General features: G+C 45.2%; 1 protein-coding gene across 5 annotated transcripts in view; it reads left to right on the top strand.

Annotated features, from left to right (window-relative positions):
* The first annotated feature begins 1,174 nt into the window (after positions 1 to 1,174).
* LOC130373194 (phospholipid-transporting ATPase IH-like) overlaps positions 1,175 to 11,739 on the top strand; it is a 73,497-nt gene continuing 62,932 nt past the window's right edge. For 3 of the 5 annotated variants that reach the window (XM_056579505.1, XM_056579508.1, XM_056579509.1), the window contains exon 1: positions 1,175 to 1,723. In XM_056579505.1, the coding sequence (XP_056435480.1) occupies positions 1,685 to 1,723 (39 nt within the window). In that variant the 5' untranslated portion in view covers positions 1,175 to 1,684. The remainder of the gene's footprint in view (positions 1,724 to 11,739) is intronic. The other 2 variants (XM_056579507.1, XM_056579506.1) reach the window with 2 other exon arrangements.

An 11,739-nucleotide genomic window follows, 5' to 3' on the forward strand; every position in this document is an offset into this window, starting at 1 on the left:
TTTAATGTTGGACGCCAATTAGGCCCTCATATGTTCAAGCCTTTGATAATTACAACACTGACTCTAATTGATCGGCCCAATAGAACAGATCTGCAAGGAACTGGAGTGACGCGTCCTCCTGTCCATAGGCTGCTATAATATACTTATTGTGATGCCTCCTCAGGTATCGGGTTTCGAGAAAGTGACAGAAAACATTCATGCACATTTGGTAGGTAACACATGTTACCAGAGATACCCAAGCCTATGGAATACCAGAATAGGCCTACACGTCCATCAAAGTAAGAAGCGGAGTCGACCACCTGAGACGGACACAAACACAAACAACAAACAAAACCTACACACAATAGGCTGCGTGCAGACGTATCCATTATGGAAAACTGGTTCATTAAACATGCATGAAGCTCGGGGCTGGAGGAGGTCACCAGCGACAACAGGAATCACTGCATCTGGCTAGAAGTGCCGAACCTCCAGCTCTATGTATTATTAAGAGCGTCTGCGCTAATTAAAAGCCACTTCTCCGCAAATAAGTGTCTGGACAAGACACGCCAAGGCCACGCCTTGTCATCCCATCTGGTAGGCCTAGTGGACTTCAAAACCAAACAAAGACCGTAAGAAAAAAATATCTATATTAGCATGGCTTATTTAGTAGTTGGTTATGATTTAGAGGCTTGATCCTCAGATTGTATCCGTAATGCTATATAAATTATCCTCTTTGTCATCGTCAAACATTGTGGGTCTCTGACTGGGATGATAATCGGTGTGCGTTGTGGTTTTGCGTTGTGAGTTTACTGGTATGAAGTGCTCCCTTAGGGAACTCATGGGAATTAGGACTTATGATTAAAATATGAACAGTGTTCTGGCCTCCCCCCAAAGTTTCCATTTATTAACACACTGCATACGATGATACGATGTCAAGCAAACGAAGTAGGCCTAAAGTTGATTTCTGATACAATAAACCCCAGTAGCCTACTCCACAATGAACTAATCCTCAAAGGTTATGAGGCTCACTGCAGTCAAGACATGCAGGTAGAAGGCACAGTGGGATTACTCCATGAGAGGTTACAGTCATTTGCTTCTTTATTTTTATAGTGCAGCCTTCAGCTGTACCGTATGCCCGGAGGGAAGGGAAAATGTAATTGCGCATGCGCAGCAGCATAGTCATCTGACGTGTGAATGCAATGAGCGATTCGCATTGCACTGTTGTGGAGGACCATCTCTGGATATGCACAGCGCAGATAGACTAGGGAAAATCCCATGTAGCCATAATTTAACAGACGAATACGCAGGAAATAAAGCGTAAGTGATTTTCCGTTGGTCCAATCAAGATCATTCCAGCAAATCGACGTAGAAATGTAGCAGTCGGCTGGAGTGAGTGTGTGTGTGTGTATGTGTGTGTGTGTGTGTGTGTGTGTGTGTGTGTGTGTGTGTGTGTGTGTGTGTTGTCACTCGGCCAGTATAGTTGCTGCATGGCTGTTCCACACCGCTGACGATGACGTGAAAACCAGAGCCGCCGACTTACAGACCGCTGCTCCGTATCCACATACATGGAGACACAGCCGGTCGTGAACGATGGATTGCGGTGAAAAGCTCACAGTTAGGTAGCGGTTTACCCGGGACCCGAGAAGAGTGTGTGACCATCCACTGCACAGTCGTGTCGCCGCGGAGCAGCACTGAGGAGGAGAGGATGGATTTCAGCGTGCTACGGAACCTCATCAGTAGATACGTAAGGGGCCCAAGCATCAATGTTGATATGTTGTAATCTGTGTCTTCTTCCAGTCCAACCCATGTCTGTTCATGTCATCATGTTGGTCTTTTGACTGTCCATCTCCGTCCTCTCATTAGGTAGAATTATGTTTACAAATCAACATAATCTGTTTTGTTGAAATCCGGCAGGACTGAGTAGGCCGGTATAAAACGGTCATTTTATAGATTATAATTTATGTATTTGACAAGCCATTTACTTTTTACATACTGCAAATACAGATGCACTCAAGGGTGTTTCATGCATGGACACACCTCTGCACTTGCTTTAAGTTTCTTATAAAAACCTGAATTGCCAACGTTAGGTCAAGACCTGTTTTATATTTTTCCCCAAAAAAAACTTATTTAGCCTATCATATACACATTATGTAGGCCAAGTAAACAACATTTGTATATGGCACAGGAACGGAGATAAGCACAAACCATATATGTAGCATTAGCTAGGCAGAACATAGCCCTCACAACATGTTGACATCTTCAATAACTCACTCACTATCAAGATGAATAGGAATCGATCGCACCACCTCCTTTACTCTTATCAATGATCTTGGTTGCGGTAGCCACTAGTTCAGCATCGTTGGTGGTTTGTGTGTGCGTTTGAAAAAAGAATAAATAAAGAAAGTCCCCCCTTGCCATCAACACAACAGCCTGTGATTGTGAGCCATGATAATAGGCAGCTGGCTAGTGGGCGGTTGTAGCACAGAAAATGACCCAGTAGAAAGCGGGCCTGTCTCTCAATGGACCTGCATGGCTCATCAGAAGAGACTTGTGGCACTTGTACACATGTACCACGTATACTCTGCAATCTCTGACCTGACCCCAGCCCTGGAGCAGGTGATGTTCAAAATAATTGCTTATTAGTCTGTGTGTGTGTGTGTGTGTGTGTGTGTGTGTGTGTGTGTGTGTGTGTGTGTGTGTGTGTGTGTGTGTGTGTGTGTGTGTGTGTGTGTGTGTTCTCATAGGGGAGTATACACACATACATGTGTGTGTGTGTGTGTGTGTGTGTGTGTGTGTGTGTGTGTGTGTGTGTGTGTGTGTGTGTGTGTGTGTGTGTGTGTGTGTGTGTGTGTGTGTGTGTGTGTGTGTGTGTGTGTGTGTGTTCGGTGTACATGTTTCTGCATGTGCTTGCCCATTTGTATGTATAGCACATTTAATCATAGGGGAGCATACACGCAAACACATGTGTGTAACTTAGTGTAGGTTAAATTAGCACAGTTCAGTATGAGAAAGTGTTTGCGTGTATGTGTGTTCATGTGCATGTGTGTTTGTTTAACACATTTACTCATAAGGGAGTTTATGCACACGTGCCCATAACATTGTGTAGGATAAATTATTATTGTTCAGTGTGAGTAAGAGAGTGTGTCTATGGAAGTGTGTGTGTGCACGTGTGTGTGCACGTGCCCCAGTGTGTTTGTGTGTGTGTGTGTGTGTGTGTGTGTGTGTGTGTGTTTGCATGTGAGTTTGTTGGTGCTCGTGTGCCAGTGTATGTGTGTGTTTGTGTGTGCGCACGTGCCCCGTGTGTGTGTGTTTGTGTATGCGCACGTGTGTCTGTGTGTGTGTGTGTGTGTTTGTGTATGCACGCATGCCTGTGTCTGTGTGTGTACGTGTGTTTGCACACGTGTGTGTGTGTGTGTGTGTGTGTGTGTGTGTGTGTGTGTGTGTGCGTGTGCGTGTGTGTGCGGACATCTCTCTGTGTGCACCACAAGGCGAGGGGGGGAGGGGGTGCTGGGGCCATGAAGGATGAAGCCACAGTGGCTACTGTCAGGGGAAATCAGACACAGTCGTGAGGCGTGGAGGAAGAGGAAGAATGTGAGGAGGAGGAAGAGGGCTGGGGTGGATTGACCTCTTCCCTCACCCCAGCCCACCATTGTCACTTTGCATTGGGATCGGCAATAGGCAGACAAGTGCACATTAATAAAATATCGATGAGGAAATTGCGGGACATGGATATGTGTGTTTGTGTTTGTGTCTGTCTTTGTGTTAAGCTTCTGACTGGGCTCACAACTTTACAATCTCATACGGCATGCCTGTCCATATGAGCACACACTGCCGATCAATATATTTACTTAGAAAATCTCTAGAGGATATTAGCGTGATGTGTTATAATTGAGTAGCGCTGTTTATAGATTATCTATTGAGCCTGCGTTCACGGTTCCTTGTTAACAGGTTTTCTTGTCAAATTATAATTTTAATGCGGCAGTGTGATCCTAGCATCCGCGATTATGGAATATTATGAACTGCTATAGTTGTGTATCATATTAGTATAATAGTTGCATGGTTTTATAATAGTATATAATTGTAGTTTAGTACTAGCAGTAATTTGGTTGTGTATGTGAGCTTCTGTACTTGGCCATGGACATTTGTTTGTGTGTGTGTGTGTGTGTGTGTTTGTGTGTGTGTGTGTGTGTGTGTGTGTGTGTGTGTGTGTGTGTGTGTGTGTGTGTGTGTGTGTGTGTGTGTGTGTGTGTGTGTGTGTGTGTGTGTGTGTGTGTGGGTGAGTCAGGGTGTGTAAGGGAGTGTAATTATTTCCGTTACAATGTGTGACTGTGCGGAGTGTGCGCACACACACACATGTTCGTGCCAGAAGCTGGCTGTTGAAGTCCTCTGATAATAGGAGTGGTGTGTGATCACTCGGACTGGCACTTAGCCGGACGTCCCAGGAAAGACGACATGAGGTCATTAGCTCTCCAAGGCGGATTGCTGCACGGATGAATGTGTCCCATATAAAACATCCCGGGGATCACTCAACGTTCAACGGTGCACCCTGGTATCTTCAAAGCATAGCATCGACGTTGCTCTTAATGCGGCTGTCATTAACAACATTTTATCAGGGGACCCAGATTGTTGCGTTGACATTTTTTATTTCCAGGCGCCAGCCTCATTGTTGCGGCCCTGGTTGAAATGTGTGATGGGTAATGGACTCTGCCCAACGATCTGCCACTGGGAAAGCATTGATTTGATGGAAAGTAGCTGTCGATAAAAATAAGTATAATCATAAAGTATATGCTAGTAACCATCACACATGTCAGCAGCCCCAGCTGGTGACAACATTCCAACATAACAAGACATCGTAACAAACACAACATAGTGTGATCCCGGAGTAAACCTCTCTATGTATACACACACACACACACACACACACACACACACACACACACACACACACACACACACACACACACACACACACACACACACACACACACACACACACACACACACACACACACACACACACACACACACACACACACACACACACCCAGGCCAAAAAGTTCAGAGTTCAACACTCCTGAATGACCTACGGTCTTCCTGTAGGAATCGTTGAGACAAATGACCCCTTACTCTTTATTAATTTTTAAGATAATAAAGCATACAGGACTTAATAGTGGGTAGTTGAAAGCCCGTCGGTAGGTTCCAACCCTGTTGTTCTGAAGGGAGTTACGTGTTATGAGGGGCTGGCTTCTGGCTGCGTGTGTGAGATCACTGCGAGCTCTACAGCTTTAAGGGGGCTTGGAATGGGAGCCCTCGGCCTTGCTGGCTTGCTAAAGGCCACATTAGAGTGTGATGCTACCAAAGGCTAAGGTCAGCCTACTGCAGTAGAGGCTATCTTCTTACGTAGGTGTCAAGAACACTCTGGGCTTTGTGTTTGTGTAGAGCTCTGCCCAGGGGCCCGTCGGCTTGTGGTCTGAGGCCAGGCCAGGCTGGGTGTGTATCTGAGAAGTGAGGCCGTGTAAATCTGATACTACTGGAATGTGTGTATTTCTGACTACATTTCTGAACCGCACGCACGCACGCACGCACGCACGCACGCACGCACGCACGCACACACACACACACACACACACAGTTCAGTCAGAAATATACTCTGCAATGTGTGCTGCGTGTGTGTGTATCTGTGTGTGTGTGTGTGTGTGTGTGTGTGTGTGTGTGTGTGTGTGTGTGTGTGTGTGTGTGTGTGTGTGTGTGTGTGTGTGTGTGTGTGTGTGTGTGTGTGTGTGTGGAAATATGAGAGAGCAGTAATGATGGGGGAAGATTTAATATCAAAACATTTGGATGCCTCTCGATTCAAATTTCAAAGACGTTTCTTTTCATTTATTTATTTATATTCCCGGGAGCGGATTAAGTTAGTGGGAGGAAAGGAGAGCGAGGTAGCACAACTGGATTATAGACTTATGTAACGGTTAGATCACATCAAGAAGAGTGGTGAAGTGAGGAAATGGGAATTAAAAGAATGCATATTTCTTTGTGGGGGGGTTTTAATCCTCCTGTCTGCCTGAATTTTTTGGTCTATTGCCGGAACAGCAGATTATTTTATATGTAACTTTACAGGTCAAGATAAGTGCAAGGAAAACACTACTACTAGTATACCAGCTATAATTATCTGTATCTATCTTGGTGAAACTCATTAGGAAATGGACCAATGACATTTCCTTTTAGTTGTATTGAAAGAAGATTAGATCGATAGTCGCTAGATATCTTTAATGACACACCTTATTTGGTTTGTTTTCCTTTCCTGGTATTGATGTGTGCTTTGGCTTTCGAGGCTGCCCTTTTGCATGTGTTTTGATGAACATAGTGTCTTTTATTCAGAAGGCCCTGATTGGGATGATGACAACCAGATTTCGCTTTATTCAAAAAGGTAAAAAGAAATGCCAATCGGTGCATTAAGTGACATTATGCATCATTACTCATGCTGCATGTTAACTCCTCTGTCTTGTGCATGTTTCTATATGCTGGTTGCTGTGGTGACTAATGGTGTATGAGTGACGTTGTGTGTGTGTTTTAGCCCGTGACGATAATCAAGGTCTCTTGGTTTCTTTTTATCCGGAACGCTCCATCCACTGGCTCAATGAACGAGGTGGCTCATCATTTCATTAGTTTTGAATAAATACGAGACGTGTTAGTGATCAGATGTGTGTGTTTGTGTGTGTATGGAGGCAAATCACGACCATAATGTTTCGATATAAAAATTAAATAGCTTTTAAAATTCCAAACATTATGACTCTGATTTGCTTTGCACTTTGCATTGTGTATGTGTGTTTGTATATGTGTGTGTGTATGTGCACGGCACGTGTGTGTGTGCGTGTGCACTCACTAACAGTAGTACTAGTAGTAGTAGGGTAATGTCATCAGATTTAGTAGGTAGCCTTTCAAAATAAAAGCGTCATACCCCAGAGGGGATCAGTGCCGTGCCGGTGTGCGACGCGTCATCGCTGCATTGTGTGAGTGTGCCCTCTCCCTCCTACCCTGTTGAGTTAACAAGGGCAGTTCATTAAGGCGCTCGCTCAGTCAGGGGAATTCAATCTGGGACCTAATGAGGGATACCTGCTTAACACGGTCTGTGGCGCCACAGGCCAGCGTTGGGTGGGTCGGTGTGGGGAGGAGGAAGGGGATCAGGCGAGGCTGCTGCTGCTTAATCAGGTCACTTAATGGTGGATGCCTTTATTATCCCTGGCTGTGCTTCAGGGGAGGCGGGAGGCTGGTGCTGGTGGAGATGCTGGTGGTGGGGAAGGCAGATTGCTTCATGGTGAATGAAACTTGAAAGAGCAGGGTTTCATGTGGAGATGAAGGGTTTGAGGTTGGTTGGTGATGAGATTCCCCTAAATGATAGAATGATGAGAATATGAGGGATGATGTATAATGTCTGACAGAAAGTGAAAACATAATTCTTTCTGTCATACCATCCTTTAAATGTCTAAAGAGGACGATTTAAAATAAATTACATAAATTCTTCCATGTCGCAGCAGACAATATAAATGATGGTACCTTATATCAGTTCTGCAGTACATTAAAAGTACTTTTACATAGTATATGGTGTCCGGGCCATCAAGATTAATTCATGAATCTGTATTGGCAAACTGATCCCGAGAGCAGCACTTCCACGGGGGATGAGGAGAGTTTCCTTTAAGCCTGAGAAGATGAACCACTAACTGGTTGCTTAAAATGAAGTGTACTGTAGAGCGTTACTGTGATGAGGAAGCTCTCTCTCTAATCCTGGCCAATAAAGTGTCTGACCTCCACACACACACACACACGCAAGCACGCACACACACACACGCCACACACACACACACACACACACACACTGTAGATCTTAGATATTATATCCCTTTTGGGATCTAATCAATTCGTCAAAACGTGTTCAGTTGTGACCCAATGCTCCCCCTCGATGATGATGATGATGAAGATGATACTAACAGCCGTGTTATAGCCCTGGGACCGTTTGAACACAATGGAGCCACGGGACCCTGAACCGGCCAAGAAGAGGGAAGGAGCAGCCGATGATAACAGCGGGCAAGAGGGCTGATACGGATCTAGGCAGATTAATGAATAGATAGATACACATCACAAAACTCTCTCTCACCCTCGCTCTATTTCTATCTACCTGTCTCAATCTATTCCCCCCTCTTGTTCTATGTCCTTATTTCTCTCTCTCTCTCTCTCGTTCTAGTTCTCTCTCTTTCTCAGCTTTTTCTCATTCTATTTCTTGATCTATTTCTCTCTCGTTCTATTTCACCCTTTTTCTCTACCGCTCAGTCTCTGTCTCTCGCTCTCTTGCTTTTTTCCGTGTCCTTCCTTCACGCTTAGACAGGCAGAGTGAGACACTACCTCGTCCAGGAGGTTTAAACATCATATAAAAAGATTCCTTCGTTTCTTCCTTCCCTTATCGACTTCGTAACCATCAAAGCAGGTTAACCCTCTGTAATCACGCCCCCTGAATCCTTTTCAGATGAAGTAAGGTAGGCAGAGAAGGACGTAGGAAATAAGAGCAAAGGAGATGAGGCTGTAGGATTAGAATTAGGGCTGCTCGATTATGGAAAAAATCATAATCACGATTATTTTGGTCAATATTAAAATCACGATTATTCTAACGATTATTTTTGAGTTTGAAAACATGATGTATTTATTCAGCATGTCTCTCCCAACAATACTTGCAATTTCGCCTTAGAAAATTACACAAAATTGTCTAAAAGAAAATGTTCAAATATAACAGATATGTATCCAGCTGCACTTTCTATAAAACATAAAAATAAAAATAAAACGAAAAATCTATTGTATTAGTTTTTTGATCGTTTGACGCAAAAAACGAAATCGAGGGTGTAATTCGATTATCGCCCAGCCCTAATTAGTGTGGATGTTGATGCGGTGAGGCAGGTGGGCAGCAGAAACGGGTTCGATTTGGGAATAGCTTTATGGACCCACACTTGTTTACATTCTCACCATTCAGCCTGCACGCAATGTTTATACACTGCTCGTGAAGCACCCATGAAAGCTGTGGAACACACACACACACACACACACACACACACACACACACACACACACACACACACACACACAGGTTGCAGCAGGTGCTTCTCCATTTTGGTCCTACACTTTTCACGATGCATGCACCTCACACAAACCACTCTACAACATTATCCATCCAACCACTTCTCTTATGTATATATTAATGTATCTATATATATCTCGCCTGCAGAACCGCATTTATTTTTGACTTTTATTATCACACGGGTTAGACCGACCTACTAACCCACCAGGTGCACAGACGTGAACTGTCACACACACACACACACACACGCACCCTGGCTTATTGCGTGGTGTACAGAGTTGTTCTGGCAGCGTCGCCCATATCGCCTTTAGGTGAGCCGTGTTGGTGAGCAGATGGATCTCCCTGTCAACATGCCCTCTATTACGGGGACTATGTTTGGAGACCGTTCCCCCCCTGCCCCTCACCCCCCCCTGGGACCAGGCCGCTTAACGTCCCCGGCCTCTTCAGCAGATCCCGGTCTTGACCTTCCCCCAGGGTCTCCGGTTGGCCTAGAAGCCCGACACTTTACTCATGACAAATTTTCTGCTTGAATGAACTTTTAATCCCTAAATGCATGGCTCAAGTGAGCGCTCATGCTATTCCGCTTGCCCTCTGTATTGTTGTTGCTCATCTTTTTTCATCAGTCGAGATGTATATATTGTTGTTACTTTCCCTTACTCATTCATTTTCTGTCTCCGCGCTGCTTTTCTCCTATCTTTCATTTCCCAGGGCATTAATCAGTTGCTGGCTCTTGTGTCCTGCCCCCCCCCAGCCCCCCGCATGGGGCCACAGTAGAGGGCCTGATGACTATTTTTACCTGTCTGTCTAAGGCCTTTTATCGACCGAACTCTCCCTCTCTGGCAAGACTACCGCTACTTTAGAATAATAGGAAAATGATGGTGGTTATGAATTCCACACAGCTTTGCCAGTTTTGCGGGTAGGGGGTTGTTATTGTGTGTGCCACTGCCAGTGCTGGAAATCTATGCCACGGATACATAAAGCCGCCAACATCTTTACTTTAATCTTCATGAAAAGTGTTGAGCACAACTTGAATCGAAAAAAATAATTAAATTAAAACAGGTTTATTTTTATTACACATGGTGTTAAACTGGCATGCTATTAAAACCTTTCTGGACCATGTCCCCAGATAGCTTGAAAAACAGATATATTATAAGTTGATATTATGTGGTAATGTCTCTTCCAAACGAAGCCCCAAATAAAGGGCTTGGAGTGTCCGCAATAAGCAGCTCACTACCACTGGCTGTGTAATGATGGACGATGAATGATGTGTGGCTGCCAGACTAATGGTGGATTCATTGTAATGGAATAAAAGCTCCCTGACCAGGAGGCCCAGACCTGGGGCTATAGACCGCCCGGAGTTGACGTCAAGCCAAACTGACCAGAAAAATGATATCTGAGATGAGAGTCATCGGAATCTCTCATTTTGCATTTCATATGCACTGCCTCCCTCCCAAGATTGTATCGCCTATGCATTCTCTTGGTACATCGCACTACGGTGGATGAGCGGTTACCAGCACGGCGGGGAAGAGATGGCCCTTTGGATGTGGGAGAAGTGCTTTGTCAGGGAGCGGGACGCCGGCTGCCAGAGGGCCACTCCAGCGCCGCCCACTCATGCCGATGCATTAAGAACAACGCTCCGGGCTGAATGGAAACCAAACCAACCCCTGTCCTCTTCTTCCCTTCACCAGCGGTGTCTCTCCCTCGGAGTCCCACACCTGCTATTATGTCTAATGAACAGTGTGCTCTGAATACCGCCCCGTAGTAACCTCCTGGAGAGAACTCTCATCACATGCACACACACACACACACACACACACACACACACGCACACACGCACACATGCACACATGCACACATGCTCATACTCTCGTCGTGCAGTGCTCTGTGGCAGTTTTCCCAGTAGCAGGGTTTTAATCACGTTACAATGCGACTGGCCACTGTGAATGATTCGCATACCATGATGCACTGAGATGCCCTTATCCGGGGGTGGGGGCAAAATAGGCCTACATGTGTTGCTGCATTTGAACTGGGTTGAGTGGTGTACTAGTTGGAAGAAGTAAAACTAGGACTAGTAGGACTCAGGATTCCGGCCTGCCTGCGTGGACTTGTTTTTGTTTGTACCGAGCTGGCTAAGCTAAGCCAGTGGCTAGTTGAGCCAAACGGCTAATGCATGGAGGAAGGCCGTCTTTGGGAATCAATTTAGGCGTGAGGATGGGGATGATGTCTTCTATGTTCTCATTGAGACACAGAGCTGGTGGTGTGATGGTCGTAGGGTCAGGGGATGGAGGGAATGGCCCTCCTCCACTTCATTACCCCCCCTCCTGCACCACTCTCCAGTGATGCTGTGCCAGGAATGGGGTTTGAACGCCGATCCCAGAGGATTTCCTTCCTTCAGTATTGACTATGTTATTATTGCTTTAATTTTGATTGGCAGATTATTGACCACGAAGCACTGCTTGAGATGACCGAGTTATTTGTTCATAATGTACTATATGAGGAAGCTATATATGTCCTTTTTCCATATTTAAATGCATAAGGGTTGTATGTGTCCAAGGTCTTGTTTCAGACCATTGGCGTCTAGAGCTAAATAAAATGCATGGTCCAATATAAGTCCCCCCACTTTAAAAAAACAAACACTGGCA

Source organism: Gadus chalcogrammus, chromosome 20 (assembly GCF_026213295.1).
Source record: "Gadus chalcogrammus isolate NIFS_2021 chromosome 20, NIFS_Gcha_1.0, whole genome shotgun sequence".
Taxonomy (NCBI): domain Eukaryota; kingdom Metazoa; phylum Chordata; class Actinopteri; order Gadiformes; family Gadidae; genus Gadus; species Gadus chalcogrammus.